The 27,683-nt window shown below is 36.2% G+C and overlaps 1 protein-coding gene across 1 annotated transcript; it reads left to right on the top strand.

Annotated features, from left to right (window-relative positions):
* On the top strand, positions 1–26,647 carry LOC149556775 (E3 ubiquitin-protein ligase RSL1-like). Its single transcript, XM_089831300.1, has 3 exons — positions 1–912; positions 23,800–24,575; positions 26,108–26,647. The coding sequence occupies exons 1-3, from the start codon at positions 214–216 to the stop codon at positions 26,304–26,306; spliced, it is 1,674 nt and encodes a 557-aa protein (XP_089687426.1). The 5' UTR covers positions 1–213; the 3' UTR covers positions 26,307–26,647.
* Positions 26,648–27,683: the final 1,036 nt, after the last annotated feature.

The raw sequence follows: 27,683 nt of genomic DNA, 5'->3' as shown, positions 1-27,683 counted from the left end.
AAACGCAGAGTTGTGATTTAGCGATAGGACGGAGGAAAGGCCAGGTCCGATTCGGTACCGTTTATTTATTTCAAATACCTCTATTGGGTCCGATTAGGGAGGCTTAGGAGGCAAGTTTTAGCGAGGGCGAGGAGTTCCGTTTCTATAATTTGGCCGTGAAGGGTAGAATTGAGGCCATTCTAATTAAGAAATTTTCAAGTTTTCAGCGGAGACATGTCGAATTTGGATGCAGACACCGTTACTCTTCAACAAATGGAATTAAATGCAGCTCAGTCTGCATACAGCGACCTCGAATTGGCCTTCAATTTGCAGTTGCAGGAGGTGCTCGCTGTATCCATGATTACTTCTCAACCAGGAAATTCCACTAATTCGATGGCCGCGGATTCCAAAAATAAAGCAGAGGCTTCTGGTGGCGACAAAGAGGATGATATGAAAGTCTTATTGCAAATGCAGGTGCTTGAGTTAGAGAAATTTCAGCAGGAACTCGCCGATCATGAGAAGGCAGAGGCGGAAATGCGCCGCTTATCGCAAGAAATGCATATTAGGAACCATGATGCCCAGTTCGCTCGAAGTATTCGGGAAATGGCGGATGACCAGTGGGAGGACATGGGTGATGAGTATGAGGAGCCCTTCGAGGTTGCACACGATGAGAAGGAATTTAAACTCTATTTCAAAGGATTGATCAGTTGCGAGCGTTTAGGAAATGATCAATGGGAAGTTTTTGGGGGAGCGGGAATCGCCATTTATGACCAGGATGATAGATTGGTATTTCAAGTGGCGAAGCCTCTTGGGACTGGCTTGAACAGGGCGGCTGCGGAGTACATGGCTTTAACTGAAGGTCTCAAATCTGTCCATTCTTTGGGCATACGAAATGTCATTGCTTTCGGGGATAGTGTGCAGGTTCATAAGCAAGTAAGTCGCCTTGTATTGTCCACCCTTCTTAAGAAAATTTGTTTATTTTTATTTCTATGGTAATCTGCTCTTATTGGATAGCGCAAGCTTAGTTGCCATGACTGGGGACAACGCTTATATTCACAAAAATCTAAAACTAGAGGTTTTTTTCACTTAAGATAAGATCCAATTGAAGGTGTATGCAATGTACGGCTAGTTTATTGTAAAGAAAATGGGATCCTCTCGAATTAATTAGGCTTCCCCAAGGGATGGAATCATCAATGTGGAATTTTCTTTTTGCTACTTGTGGGATAAGGGATAGATACTGTGTGCCCTTGGGCTTAATTTGGCTGAACGTAACTGGGTATCTTTTCTGTCTTCCTTTCCAAACCCTTGTATGACCAACTGGGGGGAATTAAACCCTTGATGGCTTGATTCGTAAAGTTCAAGTCTATTGCACGATTTACCTGAATAGAATAAGATGATTATTGTCGTATATGAGCTTATAATTATTGGTGGATCCCTAATCCTAAATATAAATAATTGATCTTATAAATTATAGTGCAAATATTGTCTAACACGACCAGATTTATCTTGACAAAGATTCTTTATTGGCAAAGGTATAATTCTAGCTATATTATGTTCTTTGTTTTTAATTGCACTTGTGATTCTATGGCAAGATTAGGGATCATCCCAAGGGGGGACATTAGAGATGATTATCTCTGAGGAATATTTTGTTACAGAACAATTCACAAGGGTCGAACTTAGTATAGAGAAGTTGGCAGTTGTATGTGAAAAGGTGGAAAATACAGACATTGTTATTAAATTTTTGGGCGAATTTCATACTGACCAAGAATGTGATTAGCATCTCATTTGAAAAACATGTAGGATACTTAAGAGGAGCGATTTAGAAACAGAGGTAGTGTGTAAAAACACTTTACAAGGAGTCTTTGCAGCCAAATTTAAGGGAATGACTTGCGTGAAATAAATTTTGTCAACTTTCATTATGTACATTGATTTGCATGAAAGAAATTTTAACCAATCAAAAAAATGTACTTACAACATGCAAGGGAATAAGAATTGTGGGAATTAAAATGGTAGGTATGGAGAAGATCCAATAGTTGATGGTGTCTAGTAGAGTTGTGAGCTTATTGAACATCAATAGACCATTTCTTAAAAAAATTATTAGGTGCGACTTTCAAAACTTGTAGCTATAAAGAAATATGTATCTTTGGCACTTGCTATTTAGTCCCACAATGAAAAAATAGTTTGCTGACATGGCTTAATGTGAGCTTAACAGATAACTAATGTAGATTGCCCAACTATTTTGTGGATTGCAAGCCTGGTGTCTTTCATCAGTTAGAGTACTTTGTTTTTCTGATAACTTGATGGAAATGGTTTCAAAGCGTTGGATTTGCAAGCCTGGTATAATTCCCCAAGAAGATTATTTCGGTTTTTAGAGTATTTTGTTTTTCTGATAACTTGACGGAAATGGTTTCAAAGCGTTGGATTTGCAAGCCTGTTATAATTCCCCGAGTAGAGTATTTCGGTTTTCTTTTCTTTTCAGATTAGAATTACCAATAAGGTACTGCATTTCAGAATACTTTATAAAAAAATAATGTAATTTGAATATCTGTAAGTTTAATCACCAAATAAAAATTCTAGGTAGAGTTTGGTGGTAAATACTGAAAAATGCAAGACTAACGTTGAAAGTGCAATGTTGTATTCAAAGGAATTTTGGCTTAGTATTGTCTTAGCAGCAAACATCATTTGGGGAAACATCGACAGACCAAAAGTATAAGATTTTTTTTTTTTAAATGGGGAAGAAATCAGCTTTAAAAATACAAACAAATATAAAAATCTAGAAAGAGAGTCAAAAAAATTATCCTTTTATAATTTGAGGGCATTTCCATAGCGTAGAGCTGTAGAGAGAAAATTAAATAGAGAGTGTAACCCATTAAATGGCAAAAATAGATTCTTTTAATTTTGTAACACTGATTACATTGCATTGCACAAAGTTTATTTCATAGTGTAAAAATAATTAGCAGTGACAGTTGTACAAAGTCAATATATTAACTAATAAGCTAAGTACAGAGTATGTATACTGCAGATAAATCCTCATATACGTTACCCATAATTTTTGGAGTTGGGAAGATGTGAGTCTGGCATTGCTTATTTTTCTAATTGCAATTAGAAAAAATAACGAGTTCTACTATTTTTGGAGGGCAACTACTCAAGTTTCCGACAACAGCTGTTGGGTTTTTTAGTTATAAAATGTATTATTGTAATGATTATTTTCCAGGTCATATCCAAGTCAAACACCAACATGGGATACAAGTCATCACCTATGAAGACCACAAGGCATGTTTGTCTTTACATTTATGCTACATTATTCACTGCTTGTATCTTTGCTTTTCAACCTCATGAATATGCCTTGGAGTAACAAATTACATCAGGAGTACAATCAAATTACACTAGGAGGGCTTGGAATGCTACAATAAGTTCCAGTGAAAATAATGTTGGTAATATGACAAAGAGACTCCTTACGTCTAAGATTCCTTGCATATTCAAGCATTGGATATTTCCCTGTTCTGTTTAGCATTGGCTATCTCAAATCAGAAAAGATTTGCCTCAATGAAACCGACTCTGTATCAAAGAGAATAATCTCTCATTTGACATTTTTACAGTGCATGCTTACAAATTAATTTCACCAAATTTGAAAAGGAAATTGCATCATTTTCGGGTTCCACTATTTATTTGCAAATTTTTCTGATTTTCAGGAGTCATTAATTTGATTGATCTGGGAACAGAATGTTGAACATTGTTGGCTGCAAAAATCACATTTCCAGATTTATACAGGAAAAATGTTGCTGAGATGGCTGGTTGAAGATTAATTGTGATTAATTGGGCATTTTCCCAGATTTTTGCTTCTTTGTCTAGCATTGACAAAAGCGGATTCTATTTGTTATCTGTGGTATTCACAAGCATTGATCTCTTGATTGCAATTTTTTACTACTCAGAAAATGGAATGTCCATCAGTATAACCAACAATTGTAGTGTAACGTGTTTAATGTTAATAATTGCAAGATTAATAATGAAAATCCAAGACTGTAGTCAAAAAATAAGAGGAAGATGGCATCTATTACTTTCTGGAACCTTTTGCAGTATAGCATTCACAATTGACATAAGTAGATTCCATGATCAATCTGTGACATCACAGGTATGGATGTTTTGAATCTTCTTTGACTTAGCAACTGGAATATGATGCAAGGTCTATTGATACTTGCTCATGTTTGATGGCAAGAGAGTACACCATGAGTTCTCTCTGGTATCACAGGTATGTATGTTTTGACTGTAATTTTCTTCTACTTAGCAAGTGGAGTGTGATGGAAGGACTTGAAACAGAAAATGTATGTTTCAACACTTCTGAAGGGTGCATGATGGGAAGCAAGCCTTGCAAGGGGAAAGATATGCATCGGTACAGAATATTTCAATCTAATGTGCTGTGACTTCAATGGTTATAAGTGAACCAAGTCCATGGGATGCTCCAGCCTTTTTCTTACTTCTTAGGCGACTTTTTTGAAATTGATTTCTACCAAGTACAACATATTCATCTGCACAATTTCTTTTGTAGGAGTTGTCTTTGAGTTTGCATGAACGCTGTTGAACTCTGGTATTAATATCATTTTTCTCTGTTTGTTTGACTAAGTCCATCAACCTGTGGGTGCGAGATTCTTCTGTCCCACTATGTGTTTTTCACACCTACATTACTTCCTAGAGTCTGTTGTAGCATAGCATTCACTATTGACAAAATTAGATTCCATGATTAATCTCTGACATCACAGCTATGGATATTTTGAATCTTCTTTTACTTAGCAAATTGATATAGTGCAAGGTCTATTGATACTCTTTTTTGGTGGCTAGAGAGTACACCGTAGAGAGTACACATGTATATTTTGACTGGGAGTGTGAGCAAGGACTAGAAACAGAGAAGGTAGGTTTTCACACTCGTAAAGGGTGCATGATGGGAAGCAAGCCTTGCAAGGGAGAAGATATGCATAGGTACAGAATGTCTCAACTTAATGTGTGGTGACTTAACCATGTCATAGAATGCTCCAGCCTTTTTGTTACCTTCTTAGGTGACTTTTTTGAAATTTATTTGAACCAAGTACAATATATTCACCTGCACAATATCTTTTGTAGAAGTTGTCTTTGAGTTTGCATGGATGTTATTGAACTCTAGTGTTAATCACATTGTTCTCTGTTGTTTGTTAAACCAAGTTCATCAACCTGTTGGTGCAAGATTCCTTTGCCCTACCATGTACTTTTCACACCTACATTATTTACTGGAATCTTTTGTAGTGCAGAATTCACTAATGGCAAAAGTAGAGATTCCATGATTAATCTGTGACATCACAGGTATGGATGTTTTGAATCTTCTTCTACTTAGAATATGTATTATGGTGCAAAGCCTGTTGATACTCATGTTTGGTGGCAAGAGAGTACACCACAAATTCTCGTTGGCATCACAGGAATTTATATTTGGACTGTAATTTTCTTCTACTTAGCAAGTGGAGTGTGATGCAAGGACTAGAAACAGAGAAAGCAGTTTTCAGCACTTGTAAAGGATGCATGATGGGAAGCAAGCCTTGCAAGTGAGAAGATATGCACAGGTACAGAATGTCTCAACTTAATGTGCTATGACTTAAATGTTTCTGAGTGAAACGAGTCCATGGAGTGCTCCAGCCTTTTTAACCTTCTTAGGCAACTTTTTTGAAATTGATTTGAACCATGTACAACATATTCATCTGCACAATTTCTTTTGTAGGAATTGTCTTTGAGTTTGCATGGATGTTGTTGAACTCTGGTTTAATTGCATTGTTTTCTGTTTATTGTTTGACCAAGCCCATCAACCTGTTGGTTCAAGATTCTTTTGTTCCACAATTCTATTTACATCTGCAATCCTGTGATAGTCACTCCATGCTTGCCTTTCTTAATTTCATAGTGTAGTTTTTTTGGCCCAGCACAATCTCCACTAATACCTCATCTTTGGTTCCTCTCCTTTTAAACGAGGCATTAACCATGGTATAGCAACTAACACTTCACCCTCTTTGCCTTATCATTATTCGTACAATGAGTATATAATCCAAATTGTATTCTGCAATTTTTGTAGTTGGAAGTCCATAATAGTTACTTCTCGTGGAAGTATCATATCATAGTGCAACTTAACGACTGTTGTTAGGACAATTGGAGATGCCCTGTAAAATCCTAGGGTGAGCTGTGTTGAGACTCAATTTGACAATGCCGAATTTTGCTCAAGTCCTAGTTCCTTTGTCATTAGGCCCCATTTTGCTCATCACATTAACCAATTTGAGATAATATCTGATGGGTCTCCCTTGTTCCAAGACTTGCTTAAGTGTTCTTCCTTGTCACCTTGCATGTGGCTACATGTGTTAGAAGTTGCAAAAATCCCAAAAGTGTTCTATGTGTGGAGGTTATGTGTTGCATGTCTGAGTTTTAGAGCTTCCCTTCCTGGCTTATTTTTGGATTTTCCCTTCTTGGCATGCCTCTCCTTCCAACTCATGGACCTTCTTCCTTTGTCCCTATTAGGATATCAGACTTTTCCTTGTTTCCATCCCAACTCTCGCTTTTTTCTCTCACCTTTGTTGAGGTTTCCATGATCAAACTTTGTCCTAGTTGCAAGCTTTCGATCTAAACTCTGACTTTCTCCTTTTTTTACACAAAGTTATTAGGGTTGTAGTTTTGGCCATTCCCCTGCTTGGGTGTCTTTTCCTTGATATCCATGTTTGCTATCTTTCGACATTTTCCTTGGTCCCTAATTAGAATATCAGACTTTTCTTTGCTTCCATACCAATTCCCGCTCTTTTCCCTCATCTTTTTTGAGGTTTCCCAGTTCAAACTTTCTCCAACTTGCAAGCTTTTGATCTAAACTCTGTCTTTCTTCTTTTTTACACAAAGTTAATAGGGTTGTAGTTTCGGCCATCCCCTTGCTTGGGTTTCTTTTCCTTGATATCCACGTTTGGTATCTTTTGACATATTCCTCTAAACACTTTTTGGAGTTGATGTTGGAAAACTTCTAATATGGGACAATGTAGGAAGTATCTTCAAACCTAATCCTTGACACTTTTCACTGCACTATCTTATCGTGATTGTTGGTTCGCATGTGTCTTGTCCTTAATTCTGTACTATGTGGGAGGTACTCCAAGTCTCTTGATTCTCGATGTCTCAGATTGTAATACATAATTAAAATTGCAAGTTTCAAATGTGTTCTTATGTGCATGCCTATAGAGATGAATTCCTTGCCATCCCTATCTCTAACCCAAATCCTTGACAGTGGTGTGGCTCATGAGGTACATGTGATCCTTGAAACCTTGAAACCCTTGCATTTGTATTGTTACCTCCAGCTACATTTTGACACGACTCCGTGTTAGGATTAACCACAGACAGAAATAATAATTACATGCAAGTATAACCAAATATTAGAAAATAATAAATCGCAAAGAAGAGAACACAAGGCACCAAGATTTAACATGGTTCACTCAATCCTTGGGCTACGTCCACCAAACAACGAGTCCAATATTATTACTACCCAGTGATTACAATCCGTAATCCCTTACATTTCAATACTGCCGCAAGAAGCAATTATGGCATCACACCTTATGAAATCCCTAACCCTAAGCCTTTTTTATACAAGATATTTGCCGCTTTAGGGTTATGATCAATCCAAAGAATTATGCAAAGTGTATAGTGCATTCCTAATCACTCACCACATATCAACAATCTCCCACTTGGGGACTGATCAGGTTTTGCGCTAAACAACAACCTCCCACTTCGAGACTGATCCTGTAGCAATACTGCTACCACATGGGGCTCCCATTGGATCGAACCACCTTGGACTCAACCATTCTTTTATCTTGTTCAATTGAGAAGACCAACCAAAGTTGAAGAGGAGTTCAGCTTCTCCCTTGTCACTATCTTTGTAAACATATCTGCTAGATTGTCATCTGTATGTATCGTGTCCAGCTTTAACTGTCCATCATCGAAAACTGATCGAATGAAATGGTACCGCAATTGGATGTGTTTTGCCTTTGAATGCAGAGCAGAATTTTTCGCAAGATGAATGACACTTTGGCTATTTGTAAACAAATAATTATCCCTCAGTGGGTGTCCCATTTCTTCCAAGAAGAACTGGAGCCATATCATCTACTTGGCTGCCTCTGTAGCATCAACATATTTTGCCTTTGTAGTAGATAAATCATTCACCTTCTGTAATCGAGAAACCCAACTCACTGCTGCCTCACTAATAGTAAATACATAACCTGTAGTACTCTGCCTGGTATCAATATTCTCTGCCAAGCTTGAGTCAACATAGCCTTGTAAGTCAATAGTAGAGCCCCGAAAGTGTAAACACTTACTGGATGTTCCTCTCAAATATTTGAGAATCCATTTGACTGCATTCCAATGCTCAATTTTGGAATGACTTGTATACCTGCTAACAACTCCTATTGCATGTACAATATCTAGCCTTGTACATACCATAGCATACATCAAGCTTCCTACAACTAAAGCATAAGCTACCTTAGATGTCTTATCCTCTTCTTGTGTCTTTGGACACATCTCCTTAGTCAACTTCAAATGATCAGGTAAAGGTGTGCTGATAGCTTTTGTATTGTCCATAGAGAAACGTTGCAACACCTTCTCAATATAATTAGCCTGAGATAATGTCAATTTTTTGTTCTTTTTATCTCTGCAAATTTTGATACCAAGGATTTGTTTTGCTGCCCCCAAATCCTTCATAGCAAATTAATGTGCTAACTGTTGTTTTAGCCCCTTAACATGTTCCATGTTAGACCCAACTACAAGCATATTATCAACATATAAACATAAAATAATGTAGTTGTCATCATCCAACCTCTTAAAATAAATACTTAAAATAGTGCGAATAGAAGTCAATTTACAACTTGATCTATATGTGAAAATGCTTCACAAGTCAAAGTTTTGAGAAAAGAATAACTCACCTTCTTACTAGTCCATGCTTCTTCTGGAATACCACAACCCAAAGGAGTAGAGGGACCTTTATTAATGAAATATACAACCGTATTGACAGTCTCCACCCACATTTTTAAGGGCAACCCAACTTGCAACCTCATGTTCCTTGCATGCTCCATTATTGTCCCGTTCATGTGTTCAACCACTCCATTTTCCTGTGGAGTCCTTGGAACGGTTTTCAATTTGCGAATAGCATTAGTGAAGCAATAATCTTCAACTTCTTTGCTGCAATACTCACCACCATTATTAGATTTGAGACATTTTAATATCTTATTAGTCTCATTTTTAACCAAGCATTTCCATTTCTTAAAAGTTTGAAATACATTAGATTTTTGTCTATAGAAATAAACCCATACTTTTCTAGTTGCATCATCAATGAATGCAACGTAATAATGAGAGCCACCAAGGGAAGTTACCTGAGCTGGTCCCCATACATTTGTATGCACAAGCTCTAATTTCTCATTTTTCTTTTCCTTCCCACTCACAAAACTCACTCTTCACAAAACTCACTCTCTTTTGTTTTTTATACACACAACTTTCACAGAAATCCATATTGACACATTTTAGACCTAGTAAATCTTTCTTTGAATGAAGTAATTTCATGCCTTTCTCACTCATGTGCCCAAGTCTGTTGTGCCATAGTGTTGTATCTGAATCTACGACAATTGTTTGTTCTCCCTGCTCAACTTCAACAACTGTTCCTGAACATTCATTTTTCTCTAAAATAATTAAAGTATAAGGAACAATATGACCTGTACAAAGATATAAAGTGCCTACTTTCACACTTTTTGCTACTACAAGGGATCCTTTTGAAACCTTACAACTTTTTATCATTAAAAGTAACTACACAACCATTATCATTGAGTTGCCCTGCTGAAATTAAATTCCTACTCAACCTTGAAACATGTCTTATCTCATGTATTAGCCAATGATTCCCATTTTGCAATTTAATCTTAACATTTACCTTTCTAACAATCTGACAGGGTTCATTATCCCCTAAATAAGCAAGCCCAAAATCCCCTTGAACATAATCAATAAAATAACCTCTATGAGGTGTAGCATGAAATAAAGCCCCAGAATCTAAAACCCAAGAGTAATTAACACTTTTTAAAGAAAGAAGCAAAGCATCCTCTCCGGATTTGTTACTTACCACATTTTCCTCTTTGTTCCCTTTTGGTTTATCTCCTTCATTGTTCTTTCGAGTCCAACAATCTTTCTTCTTATGCCCTGGTTTCCTACAATACTGGCAATCTCTCTGTGCTCTGGATTGAGACCTCTTTCCCTTTGACTTTCCTCTTGATTTCCCATGATTTCAGGAATTACTTTCTCTCAGTCATTCTGCCTCAGCTTTGTGCATTTAAAGCACTTCCTGATGTAGATCCACTTGAGGTTTTGCCTACGAGTTTCCTCACTCAGAATAACACCAATCACATAATCAAATTTTAGGGTATTAGATCCAAAAACAAAATTATTCACAACCATTACCAAGCCATTCCAACTTTCCGGCAAAGAACACAAAATCAAGAGAGCCCTAATTTCTTCATCAAAATTGACATTCACAAAAGATAACTGATTAGTAATAATATTAAAATCATTTAAATTATTTGCAACAAATCCACCTTCTGCCATCTTCATATTAAACAAACGCTTCATGAGAAATACCTTATTTAAAGTGGAGGGCTTTCCATACAATTTCGCTAGGGTTTGCATCAACTCTTCTGTTGTCTTCGCTTTTGTAATGTTAAATGTCATCGATGGTGCCAAGCATAATCTTATGCTTCCAAGTGCCTTTTTGTTTAAAATTTCCCAATCCTCTTCTGTTGTAGTTCCCTGTTTCTTGGTTTTTCCTTCCAATGGCTTCCATAAATCCTTCCGATAAAGATAGTCCTCCATTTGCATTTTCCATAACTGAAAGTTCTACCCATTAAACTTCTCAACCTTTAGCTTATCCTCGTTTGGTATCGCTCCCACTCAATTGTGAGACTCCCACTCAATCGTGGGACTTTCTCGGAGAGAATAGCTGAAAAAATAACTTGGCTCTGACACCACTTGTTAAGTTTAACCACGGACATAAATAACATTTACATGCAAATATAACCAATATCAGAAAATAATAAATCGCAAAGAAGAGAACACAAGACACCAAGATTTAACGTGGTCCACCCAATCCCTGGGCTACTTCCACCAAACGAGTCCAATATTATTACTATCCAGTGGTTACAACTTGATTACAATCCGTAATCCCTTACAACTCAATACCGCTGCAAGAAGCAATTATGGCATCACACCTTATGAAATCCCTAACACAACCTTTTTTATACAAGATTTTTGCTGCTTTAGGGTTATAATTAATTACAACATGTCGGCCCAAAATTACCGATAAAACAGGCAGTACATTACTGATCATTCACCACATATCAACACTCAGAGTACCATTAATGATCACATTTGTCTCCACAACTATCCAAATAATTTTGTTTGCTTGGAAACAACTATTTATCTGAAAGATATGGATTCACATGTAATTCTAGTGTTGAAAAAGAAGTCAACCATACAACCATTAATGTAGTGGTTGAAATTTGAGATCATGATGGTTCCTATTCCAACTTGTAGTCATAAGTCATATAAGTCAACATGAATGTGGTAGGTTAATTTGAAATATTTGGATTTGAATGGATTCTCATGTATGGATTAGGGTGTGAAAACCTAAATGATATAGGTGCAAGTTTTTCATTCCTTAAGATGATGGTTGAGCCATTTGTCTGGTCTAGAAATGTCTATAGGAGGTTCTAGGACATCAAGTGTTGAATGTTTTGTCTGCAAGTATTTTAGCATATCTTGTAAATCATAGGAAGCATTTATAAAGCACATTGTCATGTAAATGCATGCCTCCATGGCAGTTTATAATGATTTTGGAGAATATTGTAATCATGGTTATGTATTTGTCTTATGACATTCACTAGCATGAATGCAATGAGGTTTGGATTTATGTGTGGCAACATCAAATGCAATACAGATGCTTTGTAATGATCATTCCTTTGTTGCATATAGGTCATTGCATTCTGAGATGGATTGTTAAGTATGTCCGTTCTATAGACTAATATTTGATTATTTACGCGAGTGCAATCTAGCTCTGGGATGGATTATCGTGTCCATTTTGTAGCATGTGATATTTGATTTTTATGTTAATGCGATTTAGTTCTATTTGTGTTTTATTACATGGATCTCCTCTCTCATTGTCATTGATGACTTTTTGGCCCAGGGGAGTAGGCTATGGATCATGTTAGAAGTAGGAATAGACTAGGATTCATACATTTACGATTCAGTATTACAAACTAGGGAGTGATCTTAAGAAAACCTATAATTTTCAAATTTCTATAGGATCATGTCATGCCTGTTTGCGCCTTGCCATTGTGTGTGTAATGTCAAATGAAATCATGTGAAGAGATTACAATACTGCTGTCATCTATAGGTGCATGTCTCAAGATGTTTTATCAGCTTTATAAGAGGTCTCATCTTCTAGCGAGTGACAGATATAGGGTCAACTGTACATCGGGTATATCTGCTGATTGTTGCAATCATGCTACATTCTATTTGTTTAGAAACCCTATTTAACATACATTTGGGAGCAGCCTGATAGGCCTAGCCAAGTCCAAAGTGTAGGAGAGACTATCCACTCTTATCAATTGGTCTTTAACCCTTAGTTTGTTGATGAACCCCTGTTTTAACTTTTTGAGTACAAATACCTAGCTCTGAAAATAAGAAGAGTTCTAGAAATGCGGAGCAGCAGTTTTGGGCCTTGACAAGTGCTTCAAGTATTTGTAACATTATCTCCATTTGGTGGGACTTAATAAGAGGGTTTTGTTGAGTTTTACTAAACCTCAATTATTTGAACAAGTTGATCCTTGCTATGATCTATCTGGAGTCATTTTTAATGCTCAACAGAGCTGTGGTGGTTGTATGACTTCATTTTCTTCATGTCAGATAGGGATTCAATCACTGGTTAAAAGGAGTTACAGTTCAAGTTGTTTTTGCACTTATTTCTCCTTTCTGTTGAGCTGCAGTTTCTACCCTCCTAATAAACACCAGTAAGTATTTGTTTTCTTGTGTTATCTTGCCACCCTGATTAGGGGTTGTAATATATGTCTACAAGGAGGTGGCAACATTTTCTTGCTTATAAAGAGCTCAACATTTTCTCTCTCATTAGGGGCAATCCTTTATCAAGTTGCCTGGATGAAAAAATTGGAAATTTAGGTGCTCATGTATTTTAATAGTTTGAGTATTTAATGGTTTAAACCTTTGTTTTTACAAATGATGTATATGATTAGGAGTTAAATAGATTATGTTATGATGTATGGATCACTATGATGAATTGAAAGATGTTCAAATTACAACCAATACATTAATACTATCAATGAATATATCAATGTGCATGTAATAATGAATTTAAGCTTATAATTATGCCATTTGACCACACAAGACACACTTACCATCAACAAGTAGCTTGTCATTTGGACTAAATGAGTCCAACAAAGATGCATCCACAATAACTTCATCCAGCGAATATATCTGACAATCAATTAATGCAGAAGCATCATTGGGCAGTTGACAATCTTGCATCTATCAAAAATACTTCCTTTCTATTCTTGTTCTTGTTTGTTAGTTTCAGTATTTTGGGTGGTGATCGTTCTAGGTGGTTCATTATCTTATGGGATCCTTATGGTGTGTTCTAGCCATCATGGTTATTCTATGTCTAGCTTCTCAGCTTGATCTGTTCTTTCCTTATGAAGTTATCTTAAGATTGGTCTGGTCTTATATTGTTCTTCCTGTTCTAACAACTAGGGTGGATAGATTTGTCTTGTGATGATGTTTCATTATCAATGATGAACGGTGACACATTGTTCTCGGCTAATATGTGATGACGTTTCATGGTCAGTCATGAACAGTGACACATTATTTGTTGTGGTGAACCTCGATGTGCAATCACACAGTGTATTAACCTTATTTGATGAAGTTCTTATGGATTTGGGTCTTGACCTATATGTTGCAATACTTCTTCATTATTGTAAGGATTGGTGGTCTTGTATATTAGTAGAGTTGTAGTTCTTGTTTAGTAGTGGGGGAAGACATGGGGAGTCACGAAGTAGAAGCAGGAATGATCAGGAATATGGCTAATGTCCTTAGTAACGAGGCATGTTTGTTGGTAAAATTGTAATCTGCATGTTGCAGGCCAATTAAATGGATTCTGTTGTTTTCCTTTGTTGGTGTTGAATCACTATCTTGGTACTATGATTTCCATTTTGTTGTCTCTAGCTACAATGTTGGAAATCTCTTGTTGGGAAATCTCCTACCTTGACTACGTCAGGTGGTACTAGAGAAAAAGTTGTGAGTCTTGTGATTGCAGATAAGCTCCTAAGCTTGTGAAGTTGTGAATTTGTTGTTTGTGGGTGGCAAAACTAGGTATTTGACATACATCAATGAAGGACTTGCGAAAAATGGTTAGGGAGAGAATTTTTTGCTAATTATGCATAATAGGACTGAGCAATGCGTGCCTGAGATTGTGAATACTAAAAAAATTCTTAGTTGTAGGGTGATAGAGTTGAGGTTTGACGTACAATTACAGAGCGTTACACAAGGGAAATATGAAAAGGGAGTTGTTTGATTGGTTGGTGGTCTAGTTGTTGGTTTAAAAGGTCTTACAAATTGTGGACTAGAGGTAGATTGCAGGATTGTTGGGAAATTGCAAGATTGAGTTAGGCAATCAACACTTAGTAGTCAGATCGCTGAAGTTGAGGAAGTTCTTTTTGAGATTTGCAAGGATCCTGCCTAGAAGGATGAACTCTACAAGGCTGGAGCAAATGATGGAGGAGTTTAGAAATGAGTTGAGGGGAGAGATTTATAATGCTTTGACTAAGATTAGGAGTAATCTTGAGACAAAAGGTGCAAATGACAAAGCCGTTGAAGATTTTTGAAAATGTAGAAGTTGAAATCCCTGCAAAAGAAGAGAGATTGTTGAGAGATATGGCACAAATGGGTAAGAGTCATAGAATGGATGTCTCAAAATTTTTGAGTTCTTTACATCTTGATAATTGGATAGATTGGATTCATGAACTAGATGATTACTTTAGGCTTGAAGATATTTTTGCCTCGAAGGCAGAAAATAAGTTGAGAAGAAAAACAAAGCAACCCTAGGGGAAGGGATGAACAAGTTGTTGACAAAAGCAAAAGAGAAGTTAGTAATTAAAGAAGAACCTGATCAGTGTCAATATAGAGCGTACAAAAGTACTTGTTTCAAGTGTGGGAATGTTGTACTTGGGACTTTTCTATGTTTAGAGGGTTCTAACAGAGGCATGAGTAAACAAAACCTAGTGACACATAAGGAACGAGTTGAAGATGACCTTGTTAAAGGTTTGGCTGTTAGGATCAACCGATCAAGCAATTCTGAGGAGGACGAGGCAAATCAGTATTGCAACACTTTTGCACCAATTAATAACTAAAAAACATAACCACATAAAACCACAAATTATAATGTATGAAAGTAAATGACAAAGCAATAAGGAATTCATAACATCATGATTTGTTTTCGAGGAAACCCAGGCCAAGAGAAAACTCCGGTGGGGATGGTATCCGCAACCATGTACTAATATGAAATGCTTTGTTAGGATTTTTTGACCCTAGTAGGAGTCATTACATATATTTAGTACATTAGTCTTTGTTAGAAGCCTCAACCCTACTAGGAGTTATATTACAATAAGAGCTTACTGCTCAATGAGGACTCATTGTCCACATACAAAAGGTAATAGTTACAATACCAAAAATGACTTCTGACATCACAATGCTTGATTAGTCTGCAATATAGGTTGCATCTACTTTGATCTATCATCAACGCTCGCATCTGACCATCAATATAGCATCATAACATCATCACATGACATCAACATGCATCACACCTTGCTTGTATGCAAAATCTAACATCACTCTCTACCATTCTCAATTGATTTCCCAGCCGGCTTGCCAAAATTTCCAAAAATGTGTGGCACAATATCCAAAAATAAATATTAATCAATGCCATCCAAGGGTTAACATCTAGGATGTCGTCCCTACAATGCCAAGCAATGGAATTGGAAAAACAATTCAATTCCTTAGGCCAGTTTGCCCGATCACCAAAGCTGATTTTGAATACTGCAATCACTGTCAGTCATCATATCCTCAATCCAAAATATGTGCCAAACACTATCTGATCATAGGAAGACATGTCTAAAGAATATATGAACCTCATACTACCATTATCCAAAACTGTTGCCATTACTGATTCCAATGCTATGCTCGCTGACAAAAACGATTTGGCTGTTCCCTGTTTTCTTGCATAATACTTAGGCGTTTTTCATTTGCAAATATTGCCAAAATTGACTATTGGATTGAGCCATCATACCATCTGACTTAGTTGCCATCAATGGCAATATCTGAGTCCCCACAACTGATCAATTGTCAAAAGTCTCCCCCTTTGGCATTGATGGCAACACTTGGGGAAAATGACTTAAGTGCCAATGCCAAATTAAAAATTTATCCAAAAGATTTATCTTTACAGTACTATAAGATTCTTTATTTTTCACTCTCGTTGTACTACTCCCCCTTTAAATCAATGGCAAAGGTGAGAATAAAAGATGTTATGTACATAGCAAAATTGTCCAATAAAAATAATACTTGATGTTATACAAAACTTAGTACATCTGCAAAATTTTCCTTGAGGGCTGCAAAATCAGTATCCCACAATTTCATTAGGTTCTCTGCCACCTGAATCTCACCACAAAGTGCACAGGCTCCGATTTCAGTTGCTTGTAGGTCTATAGGTCTAAATAGTGCATAAGACTGCTTAGAGGACTCCAATAGATCCAAATCTTCTACATTATCTCCAATGTGGTTGTTAATAAACTTTACAAAATGGAAAATCTTGGTATGACTCTGCCCTTTTCTCACTATAACACACTTATCTTATCCAATGCCTTACTCACAAATTTACCAAATTCTGTAACAGTTTGCATTGAAACTCCAAAAACTTATGTAGTCATCTTCTTCCTCCTTAGTACATTTATCTTTATCTTGTACATGCCTAGTAGACTTTACACGAACAACTGCTTCTTTTCATCAATGCAAGCGTTTATGTCCTTAATACTCTTGTAAACTTCTTTACAATATAATCCTTATCTGCTTTTGCCTTGGCACACTGCTCCAATGATGAAAAGTGTGCATCAAAATCATTAAGCACTAAGTCCAAGTTATCTACAGTGTCATTACATTTGAAGGTTAGCAGAATTGGCAATGCTTTGTTCAACCTCTCCAAAGCTCTGTTAAGAGCTCTTGCTTTCCTCTCTGTTTCCTTCTCAGATTTTTCCTTAGCTTTAGCAAATGCCATTATTAAAATCTACATTAATACATCCTCATCATATGATTCTAAATCATCATCTTTATCCATAGTGGCAATGACTTTGCTCAATTCACTTGCCATCAATGTCGCCATCCCAGATGAAGTAGGTCTCTCTGTTTTGCATTCAACTTTTCTTATCTCAACCTCTGAATCACATCAATGCTATCCTTATCGATAGGAAGAACATGGCTCATTGTAACTTGTTTTGATTGAGTGACTGATGGAGTGTCACTCTGCTCAACAATATCAATTGTGATGAATGAAGGTTTACCTTCATTGATCACCTTTTTGATTTCTTCAGTCGTAACATCTTCTTTCTTTTTCTTCTCCTGCTCTTTTTCTTCACCACTGATCTCTTCAACCTTATTTGTAGCTTCAAGCATTATATCGTGTATTTCGTCGTTAGAGATGAAATTTCCCATAAAATCTTGCTTTTCCTTTTCTTTCTCTTTTTGTGATGGATCAAGAGTGATAGGTACGCCTATGACAAAGGAATCTGGTTGCTGTTCTGAACTGAAGAACTGGTTTACATCCTTCGATTCCTCAATTGGATTCACTGTCTGCTCTCTGATAGTTATTCCCACAGGTTTAGGTTCGGAAACACTCTTATAGTCTTTCTCATCAAGTGCCTTCGCAATAGCTTTCTCTGTTTCATCAAATATCTCTTCATATAAACCTGCCATTATGTTCACAATCCTCATTTTTGTTCTCATTTTACTTCTTGCTTTTCCCAATATATCCTTGATTTCATCCGCAGTAACTAATGTGCATAAATTGTGAAGTGTTTTTTCCCTAATCCTATGATCTTCCTCTAAGGCTAAATACCTCCTCACATCAAGCTTATCATACAAATCATCAGGCATGCTACTCTTAAGTTTTAGCAAGTTTCTCTTGAGATTCAATAAGTATCTTTTGACAGAATCTTCAAGCAATTTCTGATCAATTTCCTCATACCTCACATAATTTTTTTCTTATTAATCTATCTTAGCTTCTTTCTCTATTCTGCTCATAATTTTCTTCATGTCTGGCTTCCATTTCTTTTTCTCATCTTCTCCGCTGCATTGGGTTTGGTGACCCTTGCCTTCTCAGGACTAGATCCTTGTGCCTTAGATGTTTGCCTTGTTGAATTCGCTGGAGTAGGCTCATCAGGCTTCTTTGCTTTTACTGGTGGAGTAATTCTGGTTGATTTCCTTGTAGCTCTCTGACGTGTTATTGTGACCTCAGTCTCAGCGATCACAACAATTGGTATATAAGGTACCTCTTGTGGTTGCACATCCTCTGCCCTATCTTCTAAAACATTATCAGTGCTTGTTCCACCTATCTGTGCTTTTGTAACATCTCCGCTGTCCCTTCTCAGTGTTGTCCACTGCTTCTTTGATATTCCTTCTTTCTCAACAATTTTCTGAACAAATTTCTCTACTTTTCTCTTCCTAGATCCTTTGTAGAGTTCTTCTTTCATATGACTAAACTTCTCTTTATAAGTGCCCCATCTTTCAATGCTAGGATCCTTAGGTGATGCTAAGATCACTTATGCTTATTGTTCAATCATCTCATACTCTATCTCATATCCCATTGGATGTATCCATTTCAATCTAGGCTCAACTGCTTCCATGCTTGTATAATCTGTTTCAACCATGAAACATATTGTGTCTGCATACTTGTCAACAATATGCTTTGGAACTCTTACCCTTTGTTTCATTTCTCTCGGAAATCCTTTAAATATACCAAATAAATCACTATCAATGTCCTTTCTATGTTGCATTCTATAATCCTTAGTGATTAAGGCTTCTGTAGGAATGTCCTCTCTCGATGCTCTTGGATGCACATTAGGAAATCTGTGAGTAATGTGAAAGAGTATATGTAATATTAGAGATCCAAATCTGAAGGTCTGTGATTTGTCATGCTTAATCCTTCTAATATTCTTAAGTAATAGCTGTCTATGAATCTCACATATATCAAAGTGTTCCTTCTCAATAACCATCCTATATGCCGTTTGCATCACACCTGCAGTAACTGAATTTAAGTTGCTAATATAGTGTATCTTATAGCCAAGATTCTTAGCAATAACCCTTACATCATGTTGTCTAATGTCTGCCATGCTATCTCACTTAGATCCAGTGTTTGTTACAGCTAAGAACAATCTTAACCATCTTCGTTACCATAGGAATAAATGCATTATCAGGCCCTGTTACTAAGTGAATTAATTCCTTGGTGATTTTTACACTTCGGTCTCCAAGCCATAAGAATTGGTCATAGATATGGCTAAGAACAATCTTAATCCACTCTGACTCTTCAAATTCCTTGAAATCTATTACATGCACAATATTTAGGTTTTCTAAATGCTTGAATTCAACCTTAAACGATCTGTCATTGTTATAACTCTGTTCGTAATCCTCCCAAACATCAGAATCTCCAATAGTTTCATATTTACAATGAATGTTTCCCTTAATGTCTTATATGTGTATGACTCCGTTGAGGGTTTGCGAAAACACACACTTAGGGTCATCCTCTATAGACTTAAGTGAATGTTTCTTAAATTGATACCTTGGTCTCTCAGTGACATCATAAACTTGTGGCATCTCCATGATTCCCAAACTCTAATTAATTCATAAATGCTTCTAAACAAAGCTTGCAGTGCAGATAAATACCTTTTTGTGATACAGAAGTAGGGTTTGTTGTAAAAGATTCTAATTTTTTGCTCAATTGCTAATTCTCCTTTTTCAATCGTTCTGTAGGCTCTGACAACTCAAATGGTGAGAAATCAAATGATTTTAGCCATTAAATCATTCCACAGATAGACTACCATAAACACGTTAGGTTGCATTGCTCTAAAGTAGATAAACTGATAGAACATGCTCAAACTTTCAGTGATCTCACATACCATCTTACAAACATTTGCGAACACAAATACAACATCTCTCAAGTCTGATATACCTCACACTAAGCTCACATAGTTTAATACTGCAATTTCGGGATCTTGACATTTTCTGATTGTTGCGCTCCCCCAAAGGCTATGGTAGCCAATTAGGTTGATGAAAAGGGTTCAGTGTTGGGCACTGGTTCTCCCTTTTCTACTGCAACATTATGTTATTTTTCCTTCCTAACTTGTCCATTTCTATTATTGTTGTCTTTCACAAATATTGTGTTTATGTTCTCATAACTAGTCTGACTACAGCATTGTTGTTCCTTCTTCCATTGCTTCTGATATTAGGTGTTCTCATATTGTTCATGAATTCATTGAATCCTGCAATATCTAGTTTTGTGCCCTAGATTAATACATTTATAACATGTAAGAACAAAGATTCCATACCTTGGTCCATCTGATTCACTAGCAATCTGCGATCTCTAGCAATATATCCAAGGTTGTTGCACTTGTAAATGTAACACCGGTAGATATAACATTGTTGTTTCCCAAAGATCTTCTTGCTTTTGCATTTGATCTTTCATTTGCTCTTCCATTAGTTTGCCGATTAGATCTAGCTTGCATTCATGTGGTTTATGTCCACAAAGCCAACAATTGAATCAATATCCAGTAAAAGGTTTAGTATTGGTGTTACCTTCGCAATCTTTCTTCATATGTCCATATTTGTTGCATGCAAAACATCTTTCCTTGAACAGATTTTCTTCTGACTTTTTAGAACATTCGCCATCATGATAGCGAATATCTATCATATCTTCTTTAGGCTTCTGCTACATCAATTTTCTTATCAAGTTTGTTTTGACAAACGCACCCTTGACAATATTAGTATACTTCTCAAGTTCTTCATATTTAGTCTTTGAATCTTCAACTTCAGATTTTACCTTACAAGGTGAGTGTTTAAACTTTTAACCTTTGCATTCATTTGTCTTACTTTTCAGATCTCTTAAGTTTCAATTGTTGTGATTTTCCTTAAATTTCTTTGTTCATCTGATTCTGAAGTGATGTGACTTCAAATTCATGCGTAAGTGACTGATTCTCCATTTGAAGTTTTGCAACCATATCTGATTCATTATCTTTGATATGTTCAGCTAGCTCTTTCCTCTTTATCCTTGAAATAACGATCTAATCTTTAAATTTCTTGGTGTACCTTGTGCATCCTTAAGCTTTAATTTTAATCTTCGCTTTCCTTCATTTGCTCTGTCCAAATCTTCAAGTGCTATTTAAGTTACTTTGCAAACTGTTTGTATCTGTTAGGACTATTCTCGAGTTGTAAGACTTCTTCTGAGGAACTTCGTTCTGATACCAATTTTTATGATCAAGCAATGTTGGGAGGAGTGGGGGGGGGGGGTGGTGGGGGGGGGTGGTGAATCAGTGTTGCAGAAGAACTCAGGCATAAGTATGAAAGAACTTGTGGGATCCCTCATCCACCTCCAGGAATTGGGATCCCAATTGCTTGAAGAATGAAAATAGGATGCAAACATAATCTGTAAGAGAAGGTTAGGTAATCTTACCCACAAAGGACATTCGTTGAAGGATTTGGTTGCTTGGTTGAAGGCCAGATACCAAGGCTTCAGTAGCAGCATGTGCTTTTTCTCCAAGCTCTAGGGAGATTCATACAAAATTCTTCCCATCTTGCTCATTTTCAAACACTGCAAAAAACCCTTGGGCTCCAGGGTAGATATGGAGATACCCCCCTCCACAGTGGGAATTCTTTGCTCAGAAATCCATTGGAGCAGCTCTGCAAGGGTGGGCCAAAAACCCTTAAATCTTCCTGTCAAGCCCATCTCCACAAAATCCTTTTCATTTTCTGCTCTGCCTTCTTCAATCTCTTTCTCCAGATTTACCGTTAGTTCTTCTGTGAGGGGCTCAATCCATTTTGTGCTCATTGGTCCATCATTGAATGCTTTCATGGTAGCGCTTGCATACAGCACACTCACTGTGAAAACACCTACTTGCTCCCCTTGAACTTCCTGTTGCATCTTCTATATTCTTCCAGGGACACCAGCTAAAACTCTTTTGGTGCATTGGTGTAAAAACCTAGGGTCTCCTCAGTACATCCGGATTTAAAGGACACCTCACTCATTTCAAACCCTTTTCAGTTACCTCTTTGCATCCTCCAAAGCAAGCGCTCTTCCTCGTGAGTGTAGCTGGAAGGGACAGCTCCATTCATTCCAAAAATGTTTGGTTTCAGAGGGCGAAGTCACGCTGAGATAGGTTTCCAGGGACTGGACTGTCTGGACTACCAGTGCCAATGCCATTGCCCTTGCACTTACTGCCACTGGCTTTGAAAATCACCTCTTTACCATAAGTAGCGCCTTGCAATCTGACAAATCAGAACTCGACATTGACCTTGAAGGAACTTGAACAGTGCGCTTCAGAAAGGATCTTGCAGTGTCTGTACATTGAGGCAGAGTCTAGTCTCTCCAGTGGAAGAAAATAAAAGGCTCTATAGTAAGATTGTGTGGTTTCTTTTAATCAATCTCCACATTGCTAATTGCTATATATTAAATTGCCATATTATAATTCTAAGAAAAAAGAACTAAATAACCAGGGGCCTATGGCAAATATATATTAAATTATTTGATAAATTGATAAATAAATGCCGTGGGCTTGGATCTGTTTAAAAAGAATTCATGGTGGCCATGAAAGGTATTTCCAGAAACTTGACATGAATAATGACTTCAGAATCTTGAAACAAGGGAAAGCAGCTTTCTAGCCAGTAGTGGCATGTTGTGATGGTTAAGTTGTTGTGTTGTGATCCTTGCCATCAAGGTTCAAATCTCATGGGGATGAGGTCCCCCGTTTGTGGCCTCACTGGTTCATAGCTCCAGGTCAAAGCGTTTACCCCTCTTTAAAATAAAAAGGGAAAGCAGCTTTCTGCCATATTTCCTTGCTATCATTGGGTGTTGCCAGCACAATGGCAAAGTGATGGCGGTGGGCAGAAAAAAATTCACACGTCACAAATTTTTCATTGGCAACAAAAACTCAACATACTGAAGGTACCTTGTGCATTCGTATGAACAAATATTACATAAATCTAAACAATTTTGTAAAATTGCATGATGTTCACAAAATTCATCTTTGATAGTTTATATTTGGTGAACCTTTTGACATGGGTCAGGTTTATGCTCACTGGTCCATTTCATTGCTCTGCTTTTCTTTTCCTTATTTGCTAGATTTGAATCATGGAATTTTTTTGTTTAAGTACTTTGCTAGAGTTGTATGTTCCAGGGCCATTGATCGGTTCTTGGTCATTTTGGACATTAATATAATTTTTATTGTTCTTTGGCGCTATTCTTCTGTTATAAATTATAATGTATGTTCTGAGTATTTCTTTAATAGTTTATTTTGATTGTCTGGTTAACTGGTTTCGTATAGAAGAATGTTACTGTACAGTTGAGACAACTCATGACATGTTCTTGTTAAAATAGATATTGCAATATTGGGTTAATGGCGTATATTGCTCTAAGAACATATTAATTCTATGTTGCAGGTTTTAGGATTTTGGAGTGTCAGACAACGTAAAATTTCCAAATGTTTGCAAGATGTTCAGCATCAGCTTGATAAATTGGATAAAATGTTAATGGTCCTCCTCACAAGAACAGACAATAAATTTGCATTGACATTAGCTAGGGAGGCTATTGACAGTCAGTTAAGCAGGAAAGATCAATGTTATAATAGGAGGGAGCAAACATGCAAGGAAAACTGCAGCATCTGCTTGGAGGATATTGAGCTGGGTCAGATGTATGAAGTGATGACTTGTCACCATAGATACTGCATTTCTTGTATGGCTCAACATGTAGAGGTTAAATTGCAACATGGTTGTATACCAGAGTGCCCCCATGAAGGCTGTCATACTAGGCTGACTATAGATGGCTGTAAGACATTCTTATCAGTTAAGTGGACTGAGGTTTTAGCAAAGCGATTGGAGGAGGCAGCTATTCCAGAATCAGACAAAGTATATTGTCCATATTCAGATTGTTCGGCGTTGATGACTAAAACAGCCATAAATAGTTTGCCAAAAGCTTGCTCATCTTCAGATCCTTTAATGCACACCAAATGTCTGAAATGTCACCGATTTTTCTGTGTAGAGTGTCGGGTTCCTTGGCACCAGAATATGTCATGTCAGGACTATCAAAAACGTATTCCACAATTACATGGTATAGATGCTAAGCTGCATTTGCTTGCAACAGACAACAGGTGGAAACGGTGTATAAAATGTAAACACATGATTGAACTGGCTGAAGGTTGCAATCATGTGACTTGCAGGTACTGTTTATTGCTTTTTGTGAGCAAATTATTTAACTTTTTTTGTGCAGGCAGTTCTTTTATATGCATGATTCCTAAATTTTCACTATTACTTTGTATAGATGTTAGTGACCATTGTCATCTTCCTTGGATGTACAATACATTATAGACTTAAATGACCAATTTATTAAATTGCCATTCATGCCTATAAATTTTAAAACTACATAGGTGAGTCTATTTTTATCATCGGGTGAAAACACATCTGATCTAAAACTAGTATAGACGGGCTTCAAACATGTTATAATAGTGTCTTATGTATTTTATTACATCCTTTGCTACCTCCAAATATTTTGGAGGTAAATTAACAATGAATACTCTGCAGTCAGATGGAAAACTCTAAATGATTTTGTTCATCTTCACTACTATACTTTCATGGTTGCTCACAATTTTTCTTTGGACATGCTTTTACTGGGGCAGAAATACTGGATATAGCCCTTAGCATATAGCCATATAATTTGCATATTGCTGAGCCCTCTGGGCAAAGAAGCGCTGGATAATATACAAAGTTCAAACATCCCTTTGTCTGATACATCTGAGTGAGCTGCAACTACACATCGTAATGTTTCCATTACCGTATTTCCTTTCTGCAATTTCTCAGCACATATTTAAATGTACTTGTTTACTGATTCGATGCAATTTAGCATTTAGACCATCTTAAGGTGGAAGGTTGATGTTTGTAACAGGCTTATAGCCGAAGGCTGCACATTACATTCTTCATTTAAATCACAATTTGCATATGTCCAAATTTCTTGTCTTACACTGTAGAAGGTCAATTTCATATATTTTTGATACTTCAATAGAGCAATTCAATGTTATATTATTAGTCTAACTGCTACATGCTATTGTAAAGTAAGATCTATGCTTAAACCCAACTTAGCAGAGACGGAACACTTGTTTATCTGCCGCATAAAAAAATCAAAATAGTGCACATAAACGAGTAATTGGATTCGAACATCAGCACACGATATACCATGGACAAAACTGATTTGGATAAACTTTTACCAGCTTGGGGCTGCTGCCATTAAAGTCTCCAAGAAAACAAAATGCTATGTTTTCAAGCAGCACCCTTAGTATCTTGGTTTCCTTATACACTTCCTGTTGCTATTGGATACAAATCTGGCTTTGAAAAAACAAATATTAAAAAAACTAAGTGCCGTGAACCCTAGCAATCCAGAACTCGGGCCGGCTAGATTTTGAACTAACATTTAAAAGATAAAATAATTTATGAAAACTTTCGAAATATTAAAGAAATCTGAGGCGACCTAACTAAAATCTAACAAAAAGACAGGCCTAAAAACATAAAAAAAATAAACAGATTGAAATGAATTGTGAAGGTAATTTTTGTTTTCTGTGTGAATTTTCAAATATCAGAGTCTGAATAATGCTTTCCCATCAGGTTCTTATTGCCGGTGAATCCTTTATAAAAGTACTCGATGAGTTTATTCAATTTTTGGCTACTTGTGTTTGATACCAAATTGATTTGGGTTTTTCAGGTGTGGCTTTGAATTTTGTTATGTTTGTGGGGCCGAGTGGAAGAACAAGAATGCAACGTGCAAGTGTGCTTTGTGGGACGAGCATTTCCTTATTCGTGAACCACTTTCGGATAGCGATGACTTGTATGATTCCGAAGAAGAATATGACACTGATGATGAAAATTATCGATTCTTTGTCAATGGAGGCAGGCCATTTTGAATTCAAGAAGTTTCATGCAGTTGGATTTGTTTCAAAAGGCATCAGGCTGCCGGAATTGAAGTATAGGTTCAAAATACAAAGCTCCGCAGCACAATTTTGATTGACTAATTGTCCATAAAATGATATTTGCAGATAATAGATTTTTAGCGTCGCTCATCAATGAAATTGTATTTTTTAGTAGTTATTGATGAAAACAAACTTGTATGTACTTGAAATATCTGGATTTGATGTGTAGTTCGGATGCAGATTGTGTGTCTGAATTAAGTTGACGAAAGAAGGCTGGAGTGTTTTTTTAGTTCCTTTTCTATTATAATAAAAAAGGCTGTAAGTTATATTTGCTACCCACTCGCATTCGAGGCTACTTTTGGTGCGTGTAGGAAGTTTCTGAGCATGCATGCAACGCTATTCTCTCCTTCAATCTAATTTTACAATTAAATTAACCTATCATATCAAAATTAAATTAACCTATCATATCAAAGAATTTCCTGTTGTTTATAATTAATTTTAATTTTATATGATTATATAAATTCTATTTTTCTTCAACTTATTGATCAATCAATCCTAATTTTGGTAAGCTTAAAAATTAATTTTAAACATGAAAAATTGCACATTTATTGTGGATTAATGACAATGTTATTTTTCCTTTTTTTATTTTAATATTAAAATCATTTCAATTGTATTGTGACATGTCCAAATATAAAACTAGATAATATGTCACAAATATAAAACTAGATAATAGTATTATATTAGATTTTCTTTTATAAAATTTATGACTTGATAATTAAATTATATATTTTTATTATTAAAATTAATATTAGAATATTAATGAACATACTTAGTTTTGTAATCATAAATTTAAAAACAGCTTTTTTAAATCTTTGTAAAAGTGATTTCAATTATTAATTTTTTTACTTCAAACAAAATTTAACTTTTAATATTTGTGTATTTATTTATAGCATACAATATATAAGGATTTTAACAATTATTTTAAACGATATCTTAAAAGTGTAGTTAGTTCCTTTTCTTTTATTCTTTTCTTCATCCTCTTGATATGAGTTGGGAACGAAATCTCCTTTCTCTTGTTTTTGTATACACTTGCATATTGTTTCATTTTCTTCTCAAACAATTATAATTTTACACATCTTGAAACAATATAAGCTTTGGGCAGGAACTTTGACATATTGTGTCTTTGTTTTTTAATGTCAAACCAGAGGACATAAAATAAAGACAATCCACTCAATTTAAAAGATAGCTGTACTGGAAATAATAATAAGGGTAAAAATTTAAAATTTGATGAAGCAAAATAGCTATTGATCTATCTTTATTATGTGTTCACCTTATCCATACCAACCAATTAAAGATGTTTACACGAGTCCA

The sequence above is a fragment of the Cupressus sempervirens genome, chromosome 5, assembly GCF_028749045.1.
Source record: "Cupressus sempervirens isolate cs-2001-9-10 chromosome 5, ASM2874904v1, whole genome shotgun sequence".
Classification (NCBI taxonomy): Eukaryota; Viridiplantae; Streptophyta; class Pinopsida; order Cupressales; family Cupressaceae; genus Cupressus; species Cupressus sempervirens.
This window is presented reverse-complemented; position numbering and strand designations above follow the sequence as displayed.